The sequence below is a fragment of the Botryllus schlosseri genome, unplaced genomic scaffold (genome assembly GCF_051294905.1).
Source record: "Botryllus schlosseri isolate E-star unplaced genomic scaffold, Bs_hap1 Bs29a, whole genome shotgun sequence".
Classification (NCBI taxonomy): Eukaryota; Metazoa; Chordata; class Ascidiacea; order Stolidobranchia; family Styelidae; genus Botryllus; species Botryllus schlosseri.
In genome coordinates, this window is record NW_027648638.1 from 217,612 (window position 1) to 243,365 (window position 25,754).

The window sequence follows — 25,754 nt, forward strand, 5'->3', positions numbered from 1 at the left end:
TCACGACCCCCGCCATAAGACGCAATAGCCGCTCACCACCCCGCCATAAGGTATAAGGAGCCGCTCACCACCCCCGGTTTTCCAGCCGCTCACCACCCCGCCATAAGCCACAATAGCCGTTCGCGAGCGATCTATATAACTACTCATGTGTCCAGCTAGTCATTTGTCTTTCAGTGTTTTTGAGGAAACCGCCGCGATAGCTTAGACTTCTTGGATCGGTACTTCCGCAATGCACATAAATGAAGTGACGTAGCCAGCCAGGGTCGAAACAGCTTCCATGTTGAAATCGAGACCCCTTTTTTTTAAATGCCAATTTAGGCCAATATTTTGCCATACATTTGCAATTTAGTATTTTGTTATTAGTGATTCAAATTAGCGACAATAGACTGTGTATAGCGGCATACGATCTGAGGTTACTGACATCTCTTGCAGCCCATGTGCTACTATCGACTGTGTGTGGTGTGGGGCAGGCCTGTTACGCAGTAGGCAAGTGCGTCTGCTATCATCACTGATCTGAATTACCGCTTCTGCAGCAGTAGCTTTACCTACTCTCTCCCCAATACTGTTACATTTAGGTTGATTATCGTTCGTAATGTCATGCTGTTTTTGGGCTGACACGAAATAAATTCCAATTTGCGTGGCGGGCGGCCTAACTGGCTGCGAATAGACTCTGTGATCAAATATTATTGTATTCAAATCCATTTTTTACGGCAATACCTCCGGTTCTACTGGTTGAAATGGAACCAAATTTAAAGAACATCGTTTTTATAGACAACCTAATACTTTCATGGGGTGAACAGACAAATTTCAAATTTTTCGTTATTTATTTTTATATAACATATAGAAACTTTCTTCTCCCGTAGCAATGCGGCTACTGGTTGGAATTGAACCAAGTTTGGTGTCTAGGCTTAGCTAGGTAACCTAACAGTTTTATCTAGTAGCCAGTACGATTTGAGAAAAAAAGTCATTTTTGTAGACCCCTAATGAACAGGGGTGTACGAGTTTTGAGCAAACGTTAAAAGGGTGTACCACGTCGGAAAAGGTTGAAGAGCACTGCTGTAGTGCGAACACAAAACTAGTTATAGCCGAAAAAAGAATAATAAAATGCGGGTAAACAGTGGGAGTAACTACATTACTACATATTCAAATGTGGTGGGGCAGCAGGGAGCCTATCCTGGTGAATTAAGGTACCAGCCGTTCAAAACCGAGATGAATACAAGGTTGCAATAAGAAGATCCTGGTCTAACAGGGATACTCGGCGGGTTGACGAAAATGGCATATACGCTAGAATATGGCTGTGAAAGGATACCCTGAGTGGTCGACGGATCCCTTTGAGTGTGGCCTCCCAGTCTCCTGGGACTGTATTAGTCCTTGAACGAAGCTCAGGGATGAAGCGTACAAAAGTACATACACGATGTGCATGGCATAAGATGTAATAGGGTGTGTTGGCGGCGTCGCGCGCCAAATCAGTAAAATGGGCTGCAGTATCGAATATATCGGGCCAGCAATTGCCTTCCAGTCTCGACTGCGGAAGAGTTAGTCCTAGTGGCAACGGAATAAGGTCTAAAGCAGGGGTTCTCAACCTGGGGGGCGCGCCCCCCTTGGGGGGCGCGGGAGGCTCTCAGGGGGGGCGCGAAAAATTGACGAAGTCAGTATAGGGGGGGCGCGAGAAATTGACAAAGTCAGTATAAATTGTACGTGTCTGAACATGTGTTTCACATCCATTATGAGAAGACGATTAATGAAGATGAAATTTATTCCATATTCAAGAAAGTTTGCAAAATACAAACTCTAGCAACCGCGCTCAACGGAGTATAGTCTGTAGACATGCAAATTGCAATTATACGAATTCACTCCCGCATTTCCGAGAGATTTTAATTAATCTTGAAATTTTCTTCGCCCTCTGCGCAATTCAACAAGACTTCATTTTTCGATTTTAATGCAGTAGCGCCCTTCTTAATCTGAGCCGGAATGGGAACTGGCAAGAAATAACAATTCGTTTGCGGCCCTGAAAAATTTTCGCGCCCCGCGCGACAATATGCACCTCCCGGCAACTATTCATAACATTGCCACTCGCGATTTCGGTGCGTACAATAGGCCATTGTGAAAAGTAGATGTCCGGAGTTCACCGGGAATGGATATGGACAGTTTACCATAGGTATTTTCCGTCCAGATCGTTCATTGCGGCTATGCCCTGGAATGCGGCCTTACACGCTACATAAGCAATCGAAATGCGGCCATGATTATCAAAAACGTTGCCCACCTCTGTATTAGATGATGTGCTCTTTTTGACATGACGATAAATGCAAGGGGGTCAGGGGGGCGCGAATTTTTTGACCATCTCCAAGGGGGGCGCGTGTCAAAAAAGGTTGAGAACCACTGGTCTAAAGTAAAACCCGAGAGGGGAAACAAACGTGACCTTGCCTGTAAGATGCATGAAGGCGTCACGATGTCTGCTCGGACGGTAATGGAGGTCATCGGAGTTCGGACGCGGGCAGGGAGCAGATGCCTATTGGGACACCTACGATTTCATGAAGCTTGCCAAGCGCTGGGTGGAAGCCAGTGAGGCCAGCAGTGGGCATGGACTTGTGTCACGACTGTGTCCTGCCACTCCACTCGAAGAGGGTTCGATGGCCACTCAGGGCGTTGCTGGCTGGAAAATGGGGGCAATCCCCTTGATTCAATTTTTATTTAAGTTTCAGGTCATTTGTCGGGATTTCAGAACCCCATTTTCTTGATTAAAACAAAAGTCATTATCACTCCCCCCTAGTACCTATGTCGTCACTTCATTGAAATGTAAGATGAAAATTAGCAATATGACGCTACGTGACGTCGTAGGTTTACGTTCGCGTTCACACAGAACCCTTCAAAAAAGTTCGCTTGACATGAACCTGAACCTTTCAGGGGTTCGCGCCATCCCTAGATATTAATTCTCGAGCTAAATGCGCTGCCTAAGGTGGAGTATACATTGGTACTGAAGGCTCTTTAAAATTGTATCGACGAACCAAAAAGGTTTCAATAAATTCAATAAATCGTGCAACGTATATTGACTACTTGTCAATACGATTTTGCTACCGTCCACATCAAGCGGCTTAACATCATATACGGGATTACTAAACCTACGTTACATGCACTGTAAAACTTTCACCAAGCACTAGCAGCGATTCTTAGCCTTCACAAACCTTGCTAATATGCAAGCCTATGGGAACTCCAAATTTTAGCTGAGTCATAACAACAAAAATACTGTACAGTACACATCTAAATATCTCCATATCCAATAAAATAATATAAAGATTAATTTTTCACAAATTGAACGGTGAATATTATAGTAAACCATTGTGGCTTCTGCTGTTCTCTTTCAAATAGCAATTCAGAAATGCGAGGCTTCACCATCAAAATTGTATTCTTATTGATTGGTCGCAACTCGAAACGCAACAGCGTCCTACAAGTTTCCTAATTGTCACTGAGCTTATAGATATTGGATACGAAATCGGTATTTCAGTAAAACAGGGTTTCGATTTCGAACTCCAACCGCCTCTCGTAGCCTGCGCTACTGCATACGATCACAACATTTATATTCCGGTTGATAATCCGGCCCTATTCCCGGAATCAATGATAGAATGATAGCCAATATGAGCATATCATCGGAAATCGTGTGTATGAGCTGAGTGTATTTTGATCTCCAGGGACTCCGGACACTGGCTCTAAGAGTGCCTGGAAACAACAGTCAAGAACCAACAATGTTCTAGACCAGTGCTTTTCAATCTTATGGAGCACCAACCACTTTTTTGCCGAATAAACTTCATCCGCGCAACCAACCGAAAGCTGTTATACAAATAGATATGAAATGCCTTGACAATATTTTTTTCACATGAGCAACAAGTAGGGCACTGGTTTACGTCATCAAGTGTCTCATTACGCATAGGTACAGGTAGCTCCAGTTCATCGAAGTGGTGGAAAGCCCACATCTTTGTTTTAATGCTTCTGCCTGATGGCTAAAAAACAATCTTCAAAACTACCAACAACAACCATTATCTTAAAAATATAGCGTCTACAGTTTCACAGTTTACATATTTTAGCGACCGGTCCGACGAGATCTGGAGAAATTTCAGCAGCAATGATTATGCACCAAACGCCACATTTTGTCGACGTAAATATCGCAACAGCAAAGCGTATATAGTGTGCGAGCTACCCCGATATCTGGAGTCGTTTGAAGAAGATATTTGTGATGGTATGACTTTTTCAAGTTGAGTGAATGCGTTTTCTCTAAGCCAGGAGATTCGAAATCACATCATTCTCAATTTGTTTCAATAATATCACATTAGCATTTGTCAAATTCGTTGTAGGTTCGTCATGCAGAAGCGACGAGTTCGCGTGTTCCGACGGTTCAGCATGCATTCCGTCGTCGTGGTTTTGTAATGGACACGCGACTTGCAGGTAATCAAGTATTGTAGCAATCGCTTGCATTGAAATAAGTTTCATTTTCCCATAATATATTCACGAAGCGGTATGTGTAGCATGGTCTTCTCTCGAAATACAGACTAAATATTTTTACGAAATAAAGGCGTCAAGTTTTGTTTTCAAACCAATGATACAGTGATAACCAAAGTGAGTATAACATTGAAAATAATATGTATAGGAGTTGAGTGTGTCTGGACCTCCAAGGCGCCCCCGAGACTGGCTAAAGGCTTTCCCGGGAACAACGGGTGAGAACCAATGTTCTAGAGTCTAGACCATCCGCATCCGCATCCGCACCATCCGCATCTACAGCTGTAGCACCGATGTTACCTTCAAATACACCAGGGTGGGCAGACCTGCTTCATGCGCCAGCCACATATCAAAAATCTTGGTTTCAAAAGAGCCACAACACAAAAATACATATTTATTCAGTCACAATTAGATCTAGGCTATTGAAGAAAGTTTAATATTATGTGGGGATACTTGGGCTGCAAGTGTTTAAAATCCGGCTGATGTGACGTCAAAGCAGTTCATTCTTTTTTTTGTTGTTGCAATTTTCGCTCAACGACATTTTCTCTGCAGTTCTTGCTAGCCATTAAAATATAAATAAATGAGCCGTATTCGCCATTGTTAGCACGGAAATGATTGTCGCCTGCGCTATACTTGGCAACCGTGACGAATCATTATTATCAAGTTCATTGTTGACCACAATAGTTTATCATTGATTGATGATCTATTGACGAAGCACCATTGCTGCGGGTGAATCGTTTATGTGCACTCGATTCGAGAGCTCAATGCTCAATTGCAAAGTTCTAACCCTGCAATGTCACTTTCCCCCAAATTTTACGGAATTTTCACATGATAAAAGTACACCATAGAAATTAAAAGCAAACAGCTACCAGCTGGACAGAGAATTATTATTGGAAAAGACAACAACGCTAACTGAAGCCACAACAAACATGATAGTACAATAGTAATTACTAATCAAGTTACTTATTACTAGGACGATTTTTGACCTGAAAACGGAAGATTTTGACCCTTAAGTACTTAATTTTGATAAAGATATTGACCTGATGTATGTGACTAAGGTGTTTTCCCACATAATATTACAATTGTATTACTTATCTTCATTTCTGGTTGGAACTGTCTGTCATTACGAAGTTGTTTGGCCTGAGAAGAAAAAAAAATCACTTGAAAACTGACAAATTTCTACATGAAAAAACTTCATTTTAATGAAATCTAGGCCCATAAAGAATTTGAGTAGTTACATCACGCATTATGGTAGAAATAATTGAAATTTGTTGTAGTACAACAAAATATACTTTTCTGGATTCTCGACTGGAAAGTGCCTGTCCTTACTAAGTAGGCTAGCTTGCCAAGAAGGTAGAAAAAACGTTCAACAGCAGTTGTTGTTGGCTGGCAACACTGAAGTTGTGCGTACACTGCTGGTGACACACCCTATTGCTTCATTCTGACAATGTCGTCTACATCACATTTTTTCATCATGAGCTTCTTGATATAAGAACCAACGCTCACGCAGTCTTGCTGCAGTTAGGATATTGCGGTACGTTGAGCACAACATCATGTCAGCCTATTTGTTCCAGTTGGCCGTTTATTAGTCCAAATATGCAGATAATGGGCCGTCTACAACGGTAGGCCTATAAAGTTGGTAAAATTTCAAATGATCAGTTCACCGAGAGTCTAAGTATCTACGATACAAACGAAATGCAGGTTGCAACAAAAAATGCCTGTGTAAACAATTACGACAATTTTTTGACCTACCGCTACAATTTTGACAAAATCATGACTTATTTTGACTTGTAATAAAAAAAATCGACCTACTTATTACGTATTTGGTTTTGTGATGGTTGAACTTGATTCTGTACTCAGAATGTCTCAATTGTTTATTTGGACGTGGATGGCGCCAGCCGCATGTCCACTGGAACATACAAGACACTGAGCTCAGCCCTGACACAGAGCAGCGCTTGCATTCAGAAGTAATATTGTCAAAAATCCACAGTCACGACGATAGATATGTTGACGTGAATTAATATCTTTTGTTACAGAGTAAACTTCGTGATGATTAGGATTTTTTAAAATTGTTTCATGTCTGTTTAGGGTGCAATGAGCAACAGAATTAGAAGGTCTGGCATAAAACTATTTCCGCACGTTAGGTATATCCCATACTGATCAAAATTATGACGGTTTTGTCAACAAGAAGCGGCTTAGCATCATACATGTGCACTCTTAGACTGACCTCGCGTTTTCTACGTAAATTTCAACCATACACTGTAACTTCTGACCCATTGAACCCATCTATCCTGGAACATGGAGCTAGACAAATGAAGCAATATTAGTAGTCAGTAATCGAGTAGGCTATATTAGCCTACTAGTGATGTGTTCTTTATGAGAATAAAGATAAATATTGAGATAAATACTTTATATCTAAGCGACAGGTCGGCGAGCAAATGAGAAATTTCGGCAAAGTTGACGCATCAAACGCCATATATTGTCGACATAAAGCTCGTCGGTTCGAATTTGATTCCATACCAACTGATCCAGCCGCCGTTTTAAAAATACTATTTAGTGTATTATTGTGTAAAAGTGTAACACACACATGTTGCAGCAAAACAGTACAGTAATTCTTTAGATACAATAATAAGCCATGCGCTAGGCTGAAACGGTTTTCCGACTTGATTAAAGCACATCACAAAACAATAGGATTTAAAAGAAAAAAAGGTTTATGCCGGCAAATCCACAAAACGCAATATCATATACAGATTAGGCTTACCAAATTTAGGGATCAGGGAAAGACGACACATTTTACGAATAACAAAAGTTGGATTACCAGAGTAGAAAACTGCAGTCTGAAAGTCCTACTCCCGACAGATCCACTCGAACATCCACATCACAGATTACGCATCATTTATGGCGTTTTGGTTGTGCCTGTCCAGTGGCCTGACTGTCAAACGTATATATAAGAGTTCCATTCTAAAAAACTAGGACATTTAGGTGTACTCGGAGGACATTTTCGATTTCCTGAAAACTATCACCAAAAATTGCGACTCTAGTTGAGTCATTAAAACTCTGGGAGTGTGTCACATCATATCAATTTGTTTTAACTTTCTGACCTTTCGTATTCTATGCTCTATTTTGGCTGATAATAAATATAGATTGAGGCTGTAAAGTTATAGACGTAGTGTAGCTGTACTACGCAATATTCGTGATTGATACAGCGCCTTTTTGCACGAAGGCTACATTCAAATCAATATTATTTTCTCGATTCCAAATAAATGACGACGTATTTCAAACAGCTTGTAAAATGCAATGACTTGGAGTCGTGAGTAGTAGGATGGGATTCGTTTGTTACCGTCCAATCAGAGAGCGCCACGTCATCCTAATTGCCACGCCCATTTTCATGCCCTAAGGGTACATTCATCTGCTACGTCATCTGTGCCACATCATCAAGCGCCACGCCTATAGTGCCACATCATCCATCCATTGCTATATCATCGCTGCATTGATTGCCGCATCTTGATACTTTTCTCAGATATTGTATTATGTGTATTTAGGACTAATATCATCCGTCCATATTTTTTAAACTTTATTTTATGTGTACAAGTTACGGTTTCTGCAGTTTCCACATTTTACGACTTATGATTGCCGCGTCAAATCTTACCTTAGCTAGAATCGACAGATTTTCTATTATGTGTATTTAGGACTATGTATTTAAATTCCTATTCAGATTATACATAAATGCGAAAACTATGATGTCTATGCAAGGCTCTATTCTCCGGATAATATTATTAATATCAAAATTCTACACATCATCACTAATTACTTAATATAAAATCCGATTTTGAGCGCTGCGACTTGATAATATGAATCCCTACGCTTCTGATGCATGATTGTTTTGCGATAAGGACCCAGGTAACATTCAGAGTCTGCAACGATTGTTTGGATATACATTATAGCAATACCCCACTAAACTATAGGCGGTTATATTACTCTATTGGTCAGAGATAACTCATCCTTCCATATTTTTAAACTTGATTTTATGTATACAAGTTACGCTCTCTGCAGCCCCACATTTCACGAATTATTTTCATTAGACGCAGGCAAGCGATTCTCCAGTTCGGAGGTACGGAAACAAATCACTCGCATGTGCGCGTTCCGAATAGTCTTGTAGAATTTTCTAAAGTCGTAACAGCTTAGTAGCATATACGCGAATCCCAAGGTGAAAATAATCGAACGAGCTATAGCCGCAGGCGTGCGATTCGCAGGGCTTTATTTATACAAACACTTTCGATGCCTGTACGCGAACCCCAGCGTTATAACGATTAGGTCTAATTAGCACGTTCTGAAGCCGTAAATTTAGTCAACATCATTGAGATGTCCATGATTTAAATATGGTGATCGAGTGTGACAATAGCACTCGTCAAGGTTAGACAAACATAACCTTAAACTACTCTCTACTTCACAAAATATAAAGAACGAACACCTTCGCCGCAGGTACGCGATCCCCGACGTTATAATGATAGTGCCAAATTAGCCGCATGAAAGCGAGTCTAATGAATATAACGACAGACACCAAGTTAGTTGAAAAGTAAAACTAATCGTGACCGATGCAAGACGGATTGAAACAGCGCTTTCGCTCGATTCTTGTAGTGACCACATTTCATACGGTTCAGTCCTTTTCATGTCACTAGAATAAGGGTGAATAAACCGACAGTGAAACGCCGCCGACGTCTTATAACGTAATAATGTAAGCTGCGTCGGGTGCTGCTATAATGTTAGGAGCGAATATAGTAGAAAGTCCACGTCTGGACACCTGTAAGCAGCTGCGCATACTACCGTAGTAAAACGCATAGCAGAATTCACGCAAAAGTCGATATTGCTTTGTGATGATTTTGATGTTGTTCCATACCGATTGGGAATATAGGACTCCTAATTCCTTAACTAACTACATAATCCCTAGTAACGTAGTCAGACGCATAACGGAATTTACGCAAATCGGTATTGCTCTGCGATAATTTTGACCACTATGTTTTGATAATAACTTGCTTCCGAGAAATAGATAACATTCATTATACGTTAGATGATACTTTTCCTTTATATTCTATTATGTGTATTTAGGGCTAATGCGACATCACTATGTTGGCGACAGGCCTGATTTGAACACGCTAATTTTGCAAATTAAACTTATCACCCACCACGAACACTCAATGAAGAGCACCCTGGAGCACCCACATAAATGCTCCACAATTTGTGACGTATAATATACTGAGCATATAATAAGCTGACAAAACTGATACTTGAGTACTCCGAAATGAACAAGTATTTTACCTTTACACGACGTTTTTGTAAAATGAATACTAATGGTACGCGAATGATCATAGACTAAGCTTGCTTTCAGAGTTGGAAACTAAATGCATATGAAAATTTAACTATGTTTTCCCCTCACGCATCAGATGTAGGCCTACTCAAGTGTTTATGAGGCGGCGAATAGTTCGAAGGTTGTTGGTATGCAAGGACGTCACATAGAATTGTGGAGTTTTCTGTAAACTATAATCCAGTGATCTATTTTCAATCACTATACTTTTATTAATCTAAACTAAGTACTGTTAGTAGGCAAATCCTAGAAAAGTATCCTCTGATAAAAGCAGGAGTAATTCGTTATCTGTGAAATAAATAAATAGCGCGCAATATGAGCGGTGTTACGATGACTGACAAATACTTTGAATTAATGCATAGAAGTAGCGATTTCGAACTACGTAAAAAGTTAGTCGAGCTCACGCATTTTCCATTTTCAAAAGTCGACGTTTTTTGTAAAATGAATAATAATTTTAATAAAAAATAAAAAAGAGCGAAAAATTACATTTTATCTCGGAACGCAACAAGAAAAATCGTATGAACTTGTAAACTACTTATTTATGACATAATAATAATTCTACTTGTACACTTATTCACATTTTATAACACTTTTAGTAATACTTAACGGTTTCAGTTTTAAATAAAACTCGGAATATAAACTAATCGAAAAATTCGGTAACCAATTTCGCGTAGGCTATGCATACAGATGAGGGAAGTTACATCAACGCGTGTTAACTAGTTGTATTATGTAGCTTGTAATTCATGCAAGTTTCGAAACTTCTACACCGAGTCTTTTTAAAGTAGATAGAAACGAAAAACAATTACGCCTAGGCTATGCATACAAATGAGGAAAGTTCCATCAACGCGTGTTAACTAGTTGTATCGAGTTATCGAATGAGTTTTTTCCTTACATCAAAACAACTAGAATGTGTAACTACATTAAAAAACGTTCCTAACCCTTAACGCACCCGCGATTAATCGTACAAGCAACAAGTTTCGAGTAATCGAAATCGCGCCCCCTGAATTCAAAGCTTATTTCGAGATCTAAGCTACTTTGAAAATGAGGATCCTAGGATTTGCTTGAGTTTCATCTATATTTTACAATGCGTTTTCGCGTTCCAGAATGACTTATGTCAATGAAAAATAGCCATTGATCATGGTTTTGTTTTTGAAAGATGTCGCGATGCCGGTGAATTTTATAGTTCTTGTAAAAAGTTGTTTGTACACAATATATGTTTAAAGTAAGTCCTACGCATTCATGATTTCGTCCGAGTTCGTATTTTAGTAATATATACTAATTTACGATAGCGCGTTTGTAACTTGTGCAAGTACAGGGATATCATAGTTCTTGAACCGTGCTCAATGCTTAATAGAGCATTTTTGCTATTTTTCATCGCCATAAGTCATTCTGGACCGCGTAAACGCATCGTACGATATAGATGAAAGTTATGCAAATCCTAGGATCCTCATTTTCAAAGTAGCTAAGATCTCGAAATAAGCTCTGACTTGCTATTCTCCTCAAAGCATGGAATTATCAAGAGTATCACCTTCGATCACTGAAGAAACGGATGAAATTATATTCGAAGCATATTCCTTGACCAGGAATTTTATCATGTACGAACTCGACGGCTCATGCGTTAAGGTAAATACGAAAGCAGAGAGAACCTTACGTCGAGTTGGGGATGAAATATTCGAGCGACATCGAACTGTCCTAAACGCAGTCTCCAAACGTCTCCGCTATTTGCACTTTTTCACATTTTATAACACCTTAAGTAGTACTTAACAGTTTTAGTTTTAAATAAAATACGGAATATAAACTAATCGAAAAATTCGGTTTTTGCGTGCATCTGTTTTGCGGGAGCGTATAGCACGTACCTATACATAGTCAACTTTAATAACTGAATTACCATGCTTAACATTGAATCCCAACTCTAAACTTGATACGTAGATGTAGGACATTATGGCAATGCACCATGCTAAATTTCATCACACATCTAATGATGGAACACCTTTAAAACTAACGCAGTCGAATACCGACTTTTACGCGTATCTGTTTTGCGTGAACTTAGCATATACCTATACATAGTCAATTTTAATAGCAGAATTACCGTGTTAAACATTGAATTCCCACCTTGAAAGTTGGTACGCGGTTATAGGACATTATAAAAATGCACCATACCAAATCCCATCAGACATTTCATGATGGAACAACTTTAAAACTAACGCGGCTCTACATCGACTTTTTGCGTACATCTGTTTTGCGGGAGCGTATAGCACGTACCCATACATAGCCAACTTTAATAACGGAATTACCATGCATTGAATCCCAACTCTAAACTTGATACGTAGTTGTAGGGCATTATGGCTATGCACCATGCTAAATTTCATCACACATCTAATGATGGAACACCTTTGAAACTATCGCAGTCGAATACCGACTTTTACGCATATCTGTTTTTCGTGAACATAGCATATACCCATACATAGTCAATTTTAATAACAGAATTAGCATGCTAAACATTAAATTCTCACCTTGAACGTTGGTACGCAGTTGTAGGACATAATAAAAATGCACCATACCAAATTTCGTCAGACATTTCATGATGTAACACCTTCAAAACCAACGCAGTTCTATACAGACTTCTGGCTAAATCTGTTTTTCCGTAGCGTAGCACGTACCTAAACATAGTCAACTTTATTAACAGAATTACCATGTTAATATTCGACTCCCTACCTTGAAACTCGGTACGCAGTTGTAAGACATTATGACAATGCACCATGTCAAATTTTGCAAGTACTTTATCTTTACACGACGTTTTTTGTAAAATGAATACTAATTTTATTGAAAAAATAAAAAATAAAAAAGAGCGAAAAATTACATTATATCCCGGAACGCAACAAGAAAAATCGTATGAATTTGTAAACTACTTGTTCATGACATAATAATAATTCTACTTGTACACTTTTTCACATTTTATAACACTTTAAGTAATACTTAACAGTTTCAGTTTTAAATAAAAGACGGAATATAAGCTAATCGAAAAATTCGGTAACCAATTTCGCGTAGGCTATGCATGCATACAAATGAGGAAAGTTACATCAACGCGTGTTAAAGTAGCTGTATCGAGTTATCGAATGATTTTCTCCTTACATCAAAACAACTAGAATGTATAACTAAATTAAAAAACGTATCTAAATGAGCTCGAGGGCATTGTGATTATGCTGCATACCAAATTTCATCACACATTTCATGATGGAACAACTTTAAAACTAACGCAGTTCTATAGCAACTTTTGCCTAAATCTGTTTTCGGTAGCGTGTACATATACATAGTCAGATTTAATAACAGAATTATCATGCTAATATATGACTCCTCACCTTGAAACTTGGTACGTAGTTGTAGGACATTGTGATTATGCAGCATACCAAATTTATTCACGCATTTCATAATGGAACAACTTTAAAACTAACGCGGTTCTACATCGACTTTTTGCGTACATCTGTTTTGCGTGGGGGCGTATAGCACGTACCTATACATAGTTAACTTTAACAACGGAATTACCATGCTTAACATTGAATCCCAACTCGAAACTTGATACGTAGTTGTAGAACATTATGGCAATGCACCATGCTAAATTTCATCACACATCTAATGATGGAACACCTTTAAAACTAACGCAGTCGAATACCGACTTTTACGCATATCTGTTTTGCGTGAACATACCATATACCTGTACATATTCAATTTTAATAGCAGAATTACCGTGTTAAACATTGAATTCCCACCTTGAAAGTTGGTACGCGGTTATAGGAGATTATAACAATGCACCATACCAAATCCCATCACACATTTCATGATGGAACAACTTTAAAACTAACGCGGCTCTACATCGACTTTTTGCGTACATCTGTTTTGTGGGAGCGTATAGCACGTAGCCTACCCATACATAGCCAACTTTAATAACGGAATTACCATGCTTAACATTGAATCCCAACTCGAAACTTGATACGTAGTTATAGGACATTATGGCAATTCACCATGCTAAATTTCATCACACATCTAATGATGGAACACCTTTGAAACTATCGCAGTCGAATACCAACTTTTACGCATATCTGTTTTTCGTGAACATAGCATATACCCATACATAGTCAATTTTAATAACAGAATTAGCATGCTAAACATTAAATTCTCACCTTGAACGTTGATACGCGGTTGTAGGACATAATAACAATGCACCATACCAAATTTCGTCAGACATTTCATGATGTAACACCTTTAAAACTAACGCAGTTCTATACCAACTTCGCGTGAATCTGTTTGCGGGAGCGTAGCACGTACCTATGCGTGATCAACTTTAGTGATGGAATTACATATGTAATTAAGTTTCAACACTTTTACAATGATTCGTCTTGCTTCCTATAACATCCCACTCGAGAAAATGCGTCGTAGGATATAGATGAAACTAGCACAACTCATCAAGACCGCTGAAAACAGTACATTTCAACATTTAGTAGCAGTAAATTTCTAGTAAAGTACAAGACGTGATGATTTCCGAGTGAGTTAAAAAGTAAGTATTGCAGGTATAGTTTACCTGAAAACCGAATACTCTGAAATAGAAGTAGATGCAGTGTAAATAGTTAATCACTTGATTAAGTTTAGTGCAAGCAGATAAAACCTATACTTGAGTAGTACAAAATGCACGAGTACTTCGCTATCGCCTCCCTCCACGTAATAAGTGTCTACGGTTTAAGACTGCTTTTACCGATACTCGTCGGTTTCAGTTTTAGATAGAATTCGGAAACCAAATAATTTCATAAACATAAGCTAATTTAATGAATTTACTCGAATGTACTATGCCGCGCTGATAAGATTAATTATAATATACTTATCATGTTACAGCGATTTTTCTAGCGTAGAAAATCTTTAAAATGTAGTAAGCAGGCCAAATGAAGATATTCGTTGAGCTGAATAAACATAAAAAATACTCTAGACTACTTTATCGGTACTTTACAGTTACAGTTTTAGATAAAATTTGTCCCTTTCACCTATAATTACAACTCCTCGCTATCTAAACATGTTTAGAATATATTATTTGCGATGATACGAACCCGTGAAGTACTCAAGTTGCTTTTCGTAGGATATAGATGAAACTGACAACACTCACCAAGACCAGTGATCCACTGAAAAAAAGTAAATTGTAGCAGTAAAGTCCCACTAAAGTACAAGAAGAAATGATTTCCCAGTTAGTTAAAAAGTAAGTATTGAGGTATAGTTTGGTCGAAAAAGCGAAAAACTCTGAAATAGAAGTAGATGCATTGTAAATAGGTAATCACTTCATTAAGTATAGCGCAAGCAGGCCAAACCTATACTTAAGTACTGCAAATGTACAAGTACTTCGCTATGTTCTCCTTCCACGTAAAAAGTGACTAGGTTTTAGAGTACTTTATCGGTACTCGACAGTTTCAGTGTTAGATAAAATTTGGTAAGACTTTAAATTTTAAAGTAGTTTGAGCTTACGTTTGTATCACCTTGACAAGTAACATTATCAGACATGAAAATGATACTATCACCGAATATAGAAGTGAACACGCGTCAATGTGTTTCGGAATTCACGAGAAATTGCTTACTAAGAGAAGTATATTGTTGTATACACAATAGTGGAGAGAATATTTAAAATGTAGTAAGCAGGCCGATGGGTATTCGTTTAGTTGTATAGGCATAAAAAACATTCCCGCGCGCGTCTTAGTATTAGGTGGTAGGGTTAGGAAGTGTTTTGTTTAAGAGCGCGCGGGAATGTTTTTTATGCCTATACAACTAAACGAATACCCATCGGCCTGCTTACTACATTTTAAATATTCTCTCCACTATTGTGTATACAACAATATACTTCTCTTAGTAAGCAATTTCTCGTGAATTCCGAAACACATTGACGCGTGTTCACTTCTATATTCGGTGATAGTATCATTTTCATGTCTGATAATGTTACTTGTCAAGGTGATACAAACGTAAGCTCAAACTACTTTAAAATTTAAAGTCTTACCAAATTTTATCTAACACTGAAACTGTCGAGTACCGATAAAGTACTCTAAAACCTAGTCACTTTTTACGTGGAAGGAGAACATAGCGAAGTACTTGTACATTTGCAGTACTTAAGTATAGGTTTGGCCTGCTTGCGCTATACTTAATGAAGTGATTACCTATTTACAATGCATCTACTTCTATTTCAGAGTTTTTCGCTTTTTCGACCAAACTATACCTCAATACTTACTTTTTAACTAACTGGGAAATCATTTCTTCTTGTACTTTAGTGGGACTTTACTGCTACAATTTACTTTTTTTCAGTGGATCACTGGTCTTGGTGAGTGTTGTCAGTTTCATCTATATCCTACGAAAAGCAACTTGAGTACTTCACGGGTTCGTATCATCGCAAATAATATATTCTAAACATGTTTAGATAGCGAGGAGTTGTAATTATAGGTGAAAGGGACAAATTTTATCTAAAACTGTAACTGTAAAGTACCGATAAAGTAGTCTAGAGTATTTTTTATGTTTATTCAGCTCAACGAATATCTTCATTTGGCCTGCTTACTACATTTTAAAGATTTTCTACGCTAGAAAAATCGCTGTAACATGATAAGTATATTATAATTAATCTTATCAGCGCGGCATAGTACATTCGAGTAAATTCATTAAATTAGCTTATGTTTATGAAATTATTTGGTTTCCGAATTCTATCTAAAACTGAAACCGACGAGTATCGGTAAAAGCAGTCTTAAACCGTAGACACTTATTACGTGGAGGGAGGCGATAGCGAAGTACTCGTGCATTTTGTACTACTCAAGTATAGGTTTTATCTGCTTGCACTAAACTTAATCAAGTGATTAACTATTTACACTGCATCTACTTCTATTTCAGAGTATTCGGTTTTCAGGTAAACTATACCTGCAATACTTACTTTTTAACTCACTCGGAAATCATCACGTCTTGTACTTTACTAGAAATTTACTGCTACTAAATGTTGAAATGTACTGTTTTCAGCGGTCTTGATGAGTTGTGCTAGTTTCATCTATATCCTACGACGCATTTTCTCGAGTGGGATGTTATAGGAAGCAAGACGAATCATTGTAAAAGTGTTGAAACTTAATTACATATGTAATTCCATCACTAAAGTTGATCACGCATAGGTACGTGCTACGCTCCCGCAAACAGATTCACGCGAAGTTGGTATAGAACTGCGTTAGTTTTAAAGGTGTTACATCATGAAATGTCTGACGAAATTTGGTATGGTGCATTGTTATTATGTCCTACAACCGCGTATCAACGTTCAAGGTGAGAATTTAATGTTTAGCATGCTAATTCTGTTATTAAAATTGACTATGTATGGGTATATGCTATGTTCACGAAAAACAGATATGCGTAAAAGTTGGTATTCGACTGCGATAGTTTCAAAGGTGTTCCATCATTAGATGTGTGATGAAATTTAGCATGGTGAATTGCCATAATGTCCTATAACTACGTATCAAGTTTCGAGTTGGGATTCAATGTTAAGCATGGTAATTCCGTTATTAAAGTTGGCTATGTATGGGTAGGCTACGTGCTATACGCTCCCACAAAACAGATGTACGCAAAAAGTCGATGTAGAGCCGCGTTAGTTTTAAAGTTGTTCCATCATGAAATGTGTGATGGGATTTGGTATGGTGCATTGTTATAATCTCCTATAACCGCGTACCAACTTTCAAGGTGGGAATTCAATGTTTAACACGGTAATTCTGCTATTAAAATTGAATATGTACAGGTATATGGTATGTTCACGCAAAACAGATATGCGTAAAAGTCGGTATTCGACTGCGTTAGTTTTAAAGGTGTTCCATCATTAGATGTGTGATGAAATTTAGCATGGTGCATTGCCATAATGTTCTACAACTACGTATCAAGTTTCGAGTTGGGATTCAATGTTAAGCATGGTAATTCCGTTGTTAAAGTTAACTATGTATAGGTACGTGCTATACGCCCCCACGCAAAACAGATGTACGCAAAAAGTCGATGTAGAACCGCGTTAGTTTTAAAGTTGTTCCATTATGAAATGCGTGAATAAATTTGGTATGCTGCATAATCACAATGTCCTACAACTACGTACCAAGTTTCAAGGTGAGGAGTCACATATTAGCATGATAATTCTGTTATTAAATCTGACTATGTATATGTACACGCTACCGAAAACAGATTTAGGCAAAAGTTGCTATAGAACTGCGTTAGTTTTAAAGTTGTTCCATCATGAAATGTGTGATGAAATTTGGTATGCAGCATAATCACAATGCCCTCGAGCTCATTTAGATACGTTTTTTAATTTAGTTATACATTCTAGTTGTTTTGATGTAAGGAGAAAATCATTCGATAACTCGATACAGCTACTTTAACACGCGTTGATGTAACTTTCCTCATTTGTATGCATGCATAGCCTACGCGAAATTGGTTACCGAATTTTTCGATTAGCTTATATTCCGTCTTTTATTTAAAACTGAAACTGTTAAGTATTACTTAAAGTGTTATAAAATGTGAAAAAGTGTACAAGTAGAATTATTATTATGTCATGAACAAGTAGTTTACAAATTCATACGATTTTTCTTGTTGCGTTCCGGGATATAATGTAATTTTTCGCTCTTTTTTATTTTTTATTTTTTCAATAAAATTAGTATTCATTTTACAAAAAACGTCGTGTAAAGATAAAGTACTTGCAAAATTTGACATGGTGCATTGTCATAATGTCTTACAACTGCGTACCGAGTTTCAAGGTAGGGAGTCGAATATTAACATGGTAATTCTGTTAATAAAGTTGACTATGTTTAGGTACGTGCTACTCTACGGAAAAACAGATTTAGCCAGAAGTCTGTATAGAACTGCGTTGGTTTTGAAGGTGTTACATCATGAAATGTCTGACGAAATTTGGTATGGTGCATTTTTATTATGTCCTACAACTGCGTACCAACGTTCAAGGTGAGAATTTAATGTTTAGCATGCTAATTCTGTTATTAAAATTGACTATGTATGGGTATATGCTATGTTCACGAAAAACAGATATGCGTAAAAGTCGGTATTCGACTGCGATAGTTTCAAAGGTGTTCCATCATTAGATGTGTGATGAAATTTAGCATGGTGCATAGCCATAATGCCCTACAACTACGTATCAAGTTTAGAGTTGGGATTCAATGCATGGTAATTCCGTTATTAAAGTTGGCTATGTATGGGTACGTGCTATACGCTCCCGCAAAACAGATGTACGCAAAAAGTCGATGTAGAGCCGCGTTAGTTTTAAAGTTGTTCCATCATGAAATGTCTGATGGGATTTGGTATGGTGCATTTTTATAATGTCCTATAACCGCGTACCAACTTTCAAGGTGGGAATTCAATGTTTAACACGGTAATTCTGCTATTAAAATTGACTATGTATAGGTATATGCTAAGTTCACGCAAAACAGATACGCGTAAAAGTCGGTATTCGACTGCGTTAGTTTTAAAGGTGTTCCATCATTAGATGTGTGATGAAATTTAGCATGGTGCATTGCCATAATGTCCTACATCTACGTATCAAGTTTAGAGTTGGGATTCAATGTTAAGCATGGTAATTCAGTTATTAAAGTTGACTATGTATAGGTACGTGCTATACGCTCCCGCAAAACAGATGCACGCAAAAACCGAATTTTTCGATTAGTTTATATTCCGTATTTTATTTAAAACTAAAACTGTTAAGTACTACTTAAGGTGTTATAAAATGTGAAAAAGTGCAAATAGCGGAGACGTTTGGAGACTGCGTTTAGGACAGTTCGATGTCGCTCGAATATTTCATCCCCAACTCGACGTAAGGTTCTCTCTGCTTTCGTATTTACCTTAACGCATGAGCCGTCGAGTTCGTACATGATAAAATTCCTGGTCAAGGAATATGCTTCGAATATAATTTCATCCGTTTCTTCAGTGATCGAAGGTGATACTCTTGATAATTCCATGCTTTGAGGAGAATAGCAAGTCAGAGCTTATTTCGAGATCTTAGCTACTTTGAAAATGAGGATCCTAGGATTTGCATAACTTTCATCTATATCGTACGATGCGTTTACGCGGTCCAGAATGACTTATGGCGATGAAAAATAGCAAAAATGCTCTATTAAGCATTGAGCACGGTTCAAGAACTATGATATCCCTGTACTTGCACAAGTTACAAACGCGCTATCGTAAATTAGTATATATTACTAAAATACGAACTCGGACGAAATCATGAATGCGTAGGACTTACTTTAAACATATATTGTGTACAAACAACTTTTTACAAGAACTATAAAATTCACCGGCATCGCGACATCTTTCAAAAACAAAACCATGATCAATGGCTATTTTTCATTGACATAAGTCATTCTGGAACGCGAAAACGCATTGTAAAATATAGATGAAACTCAAGCAAATCCTAGGATCCTCATTTTCAAAGTAGCTTAGATCTCGAAATAAGCTTTGAATTCAGGGGGCGCGATTTCGATTACTCGAAACTTGTTGCTTGTACGATTTATCGCGGGTGCGTTAAGGGTTAGGAACGTTTTTTAATGTAGTTACACATTCTAGTTGTTTTGATGTAAGGAAAAAACTCATTCGATAACTCGATACAACTAGTTAACACGCGTTGATGGAACTTTCCTCATTTGTATGCATAGCCTAGGCGTAATTGTTTTTCGTTTCTATCTACTTTAAAAAGACTCGGTGTAGAAGTTTCGAAACTTGCATGAATTACAAGCTACATAATACAACTAGTTAACACGCGTTGATGTAACTTCCCTCATCTGTATGCATAGCCTACGCGAAATTGGTTACCGAATTTTTCGATTAGTTTATATTCCGAGTTTTATTTAAAACTGAAACCGTTAAGTATTACTAAAAGTGTTATAAAATGTGAATAAGTGTACAAGTAGAATTATTATTATGTCATAAATAAGTAGTTTACAAGTTCATACGATTTTTCTTGTTGCGTTCCGAGATAAAATGTAATTTTTCGCTCTTTTTTATTTTTTATTAAAATTATTATTCATTTTACAAAAAACGTCGACTTTTGAAAATGGAAAATGCGTGAGCTCGACTAACTTTTTACGTAGTTCGAAATCGCTACTTCTATGCATTAATTCAAAGTATTTGTCAGTCATCGTAACACCGCTCATATTGCGCGCTATTTATTTATTTCACAGATAACGAATTACTCCTGCTTTTATCAGAGGATACTTTTCTAGGATTTGCCTACTAACAGTACTTAGTTTAGATTAATAAAAGTATAGTGATTGAAAATAGATCACTGGATTATAGTTTACAGAAAACTCCACAATTCTATGTGACGTCCTTGCATACCAACAACCTTCGAACTATTCGCCGCCTCATAAACACTTGAGTAGGCCTACATCTGATGCGTGAGGGGAAAACATAGTTAAATTTTCATATGCATTTAGTTTCCAACTCTGAAAGCAAGCTTAGTCTATGATCATTCGCGTACCATTAGTATTCATTTTACAAAAACGTCGTGTAAAGGTAAAATACTTGTTCATTTCGGAGTACTCAAGTATCAGTTTTGTCAGCTTATTATATGCTCAGTATATTATACGTCACAAATTGTGGAGCATTTATGTGGGTGCTCCAGGGTGCTCTTCATTGAGTGTTCGTGGTGGGTGATAAGTTTAATTTGCAAAATTAGCGTGTTCAAATCAGGCCTGTCGCCAACATAGTGATGTCGCATTAGCCCTAAATACACATAATAGAATATAAAGGAAAAGTATCATCTAACGTATAATGAATGTTATCTATTTCTCGGAAGCAAGTTATTATCAAAACATAGTGGTCAAAATTATCGCAGAGCAATACCGATTTGCGTAAATTCCGTTATGCGTCTGACTACGTTACTAGGGATTATGTAGTTAGTTAAGGAATTAGGAGTCCTATATTCCCAATCGGTATGGAACAACATCAAAATCATCACAAAGCAATATCGACTTTTGCGTGAATTCTGCTATGCGTTTTACTACGGTAGTATGCGCAGCTGCTTACAGGTGTCCAGACGTGGACTTTCTACTATATTCGCTCCTAACATTATAGCAGCACCCGACGCAGCTTACATTATTACGTTATAAGACGTCGGCGGCGTTTCACTGTCGGTTTATTCACCCTTATTCTAGTGACATGAAAAGGACTGAACCGTATGAAATGTGGTCACTACAAGAATCGAGCGAAAGCGCTGTTTCAATCCGTCTTGCATCGGTCACGATTAGTTTTACTTTTCAACTAACTTGGTGTCTGTCGTTATATTCATTAGACTCGCTTTCATGCGGCTAATTTGGCACTATCATTATAACGTCGGGGATCGCGTACCTGCGGCGAAGGTGTTCGTTCTTTATATTTTGTGAAGTAGAGAGTAGTTTAAGGTTATGTTTGTCTAACCTTGACGAGTGCTATTGTCACACTCGATCACCATATTTAAATCATGGACATCTCAATGATGTTGACTAAATTTACGGCTTCAGAACGTGCTAATTAGACCTAATCGTTATAACGCTGGGGTTCGCGTACAGGCATCGAAAGTGTTTGTATAAATAAAGCCCTGCGAATCGCACGCCTGCGGCTATAGCTCGTTCGATTATTTTCACCTTGGGATTCGCGTATATGCTACTAAGCTGTTACGACTTTAGAAAATTCTACAAGACTATTCGGAACGCGCACATGCGAGTGATTTGTTTCCGTACCTCCGAACTGGAGAATCGCTTGCCTGCGTCTAATGAAAATAATTCGTGAAATGTGGGGCTGCAGAGAGCGTAACTTGTATACATAAAATCAAGTTTAAAAATATGGAAGGATGAGTTATCTCTGACCAATAGAGTAATATAACCGCCTATAGTTTAGTGGGGTATTGCTATAATGTATATCCAAACAATCGTTGCAGACTCTGAATGTTACCTGGGTCCTTATCGCAAAACAATCATGCATCAGAAGCGTAGGGATTCATATTATCAAGTCGCAGCGCTCAAAATCGGATTTTATATTAAGTAATTAGTGATGATGTGTAGAATTTTGATATTAATAATATTATCCGGAGAATAGAGCCTTGCATAGACATCATAGTTTTCGCATTTATGTATAATCTGAATAGGAATTTAAATACATAGTCTTAAATACACATAATAGAAAATCTGTCGATTCTAGCTAAGGTAAGATTTGACCCGGCAATCATAAGTCGTAAAATGTGTAAACTGCAGAAACCGTAACTTGTACACATAAAATAAAGTTTAAAAAATATGGACGGATGATATTAGTCCTAAATACACATAATACAATATCTGAGAAAAGTATCAAGATGCGGCAATCAATGCAGCGATGATATAGCAATGGATGGATGATGTGGCACTATAGGCGTGGCGCTTGATGATGTGGCACAGATGACGTAGCAGATGAATGTACCCTTAGGGCATGAAAATGGGCGTGGCAATTAGGATGACGTGGCGCTCTCTGATTGGACGGTAACAAACGAATCCCATCCTACTACTGTCGTGACTCGTATTCAGCAAATTAAACTTGACTTGCGTCGTGACTTGACTTGACGTCACTCAAATCCTCTCCCAAAATCGAGTGACGTGACGTGTCAGAAATTTCACGAAGGGGTAAGAGACTATTAAGAGTTACTATCGCATGACATCACATAGATCAGTGGTTCTCATAGTTATTGCTTTGTATATATTCCGAATTTCATATCTGAGAATTCTCTCAAACCTTCCCTGCAATCAAACTATCCTTTGAGATTGCCAACTGGTCGCATTTCGTGATATGAAGATAATGAGGGGGGCGAAAGCTTGAGAACCACTGACATATACGGTACTTGTTTGATGGCAAATATTTTGATGAGTGTGCGAATATGGTGGCTTTCTGACGGAAATGGCTGCTGCTCACCTTAATTCTCAATTTTCTCTTTAATTTGGGACCACATCATATGTAGAGCGCAGTGCCCCTTTAATCTGGACAAATGAAGCTTGTTGTCTTCATATTTTTCGTCCATGTTATCTGAGTGCACAATAACACTCACTTTAGAGGATACTTGATAGATCATTGCAATCAGTGGTGTCACTCCAAGTGTTTTACACTAGATTTAGCATGTTTCGACTCGGCCTAGTGCTCTAGTATATTTTCTATCAAAATTCTGCAAATATAGTGTTTTTTCATGGAAGATACATTCAAATAAATAAGTTATTCGGACGTGCTTTACATAATATATACTTTACGGAATAACAATTATTATCCGTCTACACTAGCTAATTTAGCACAAGAACAAACCCCATACGTAAACGGCCTTGCTGTCGCTCATTCCTATCATTGGCAGTGTAAAGATCCTAACCTGAGACCGGTTTTCAAGTCCCAAAAGGGGACCAGTGAAAATGATAACTTGCAAAAGTTGTTTGGGCAAATTCATGAATGATTGCATATTCTTTGTAGCCCTGGCATATACACTCAGTTATAGATCCCCCGGTGTTGCCAAGGATGTAAATGTCTTGGGTATTGAATTGAAAATGGTGTGACGTCATAACCCTAAAGTTAAATTTTGTATGGACATTCTTGCTTGCCTACAGTGATTGGGCTTCGAGGATTTTAATTTGTTAAAATATCTCTGTGTAGCTTGTATTCATCCTTTGACTGTGGAAAAGCTGGGAAAGCACTCATTGATATGCGAGTGTATGACACTCCACCAATTTTATATCCCTCAATCGGATTGAATTGAATGTAGGCTAATAGATATTATTTATATTCGCGATAATCTGTTTTAGTTTAGAGCCGAAAGAAATTGGAATATGTTATGAGGAAATAAATAATAATCAATATTGTCTAATGTGAAAAAGATTGCAGAAAACGTGATGAATTTGTCATTTTATAAGTCTTCCCGGAACTTCGCTGGTGGTAATCCATGCACACCCTCATAATTTATGATTTATGTTAGGGGTGGTTAGACCTGCTTTATGCGCGAGCCACATTTCAAAAATCCTAGCTTTAGAAGATCTATTGATCTATAGATCTCTATTGAAGATTCACAACACAAAAATCCAAAAATACGAATTTATTACGTCGCAATGAAATGTAGGCTATCGAAGCAAGTCTACTCCGTAAATCGGTATTCGTTAGGTAACTCGTGGCAACGTTTTGGTGTTTGGTTTCGTAATGACGTTTCAAGTCATAGTTCTATTTTCCTGATCATACTTTCTTTTGTTGCAGTTATTTCTAACCCTTACAATACAAATGGAATTGCCGTATTCACCATTGCTAGCCCGGAAAGGATTGTAATCTGCGCTGGCACGATTAATATCAAGTTCATTGCTGAACACAAACACAATGATTTATCATTGATTGATTACCAGCTGGAACCATTGTTTCGTGAGAAACGTTTATGTGAGCTCGATTCGAGAGTTCAATTGCAAATTGCTAACTGCAATGCAACTGACCCCTAAATTTTACAAGTCTTGCGTGAACCATGAGGAGAGAAAAAACACGAAAACAATAATTATAAATATTGTTAATTCACAATAGATTGCAGCAATTTATAATCAGGTTAAAGTTAAACCTCGCATCTGCAATCATTAAAGAGCCGCATACGGCTCGCGAGTCGCAATTCGCGCGCCTCTTATTTATGCAATAGATTTGACCTAAATTTTAAAACTAAGCTAGTGTATATCTTCTCGTCGATCTAGTGTTTTTAGTTTTCAAATATAGTGTTTTTTCACGTACCACGAAACATGAAGTATAATATTTCTTTTCTATCGCGAGACTGATAGAAGATTAGGACACATTTTGATCACAAGCAATGTTTCTTCCAAGCTGTACGCCTGCGCAGCCGCTTACTGCTAATAAAGTCGCCACGCACATACAA

At 37.8% G+C, this 25,754-nt stretch overlaps 1 protein-coding gene across 1 annotated transcript in view; it reads left to right on the plus strand.

The window, feature by feature from the left end:
* LOC145459974 (uncharacterized) overlaps positions 1-25,754 on the plus strand; it is a 117,194-nt gene that overhangs the window by 85,693 nt on the left and 5,747 nt on the right. Inside the window, exons 8-9 of the mRNA XM_080338417.1 lie at positions 4,080-4,231; positions 4,347-4,437. Coding sequence (XP_080194543.1) covers positions 4,080-4,231; positions 4,347-4,437 — 243 coding nt within the window. The remainder of the gene's footprint in view (positions 1-4,079; positions 4,232-4,346; positions 4,438-25,754) is intronic.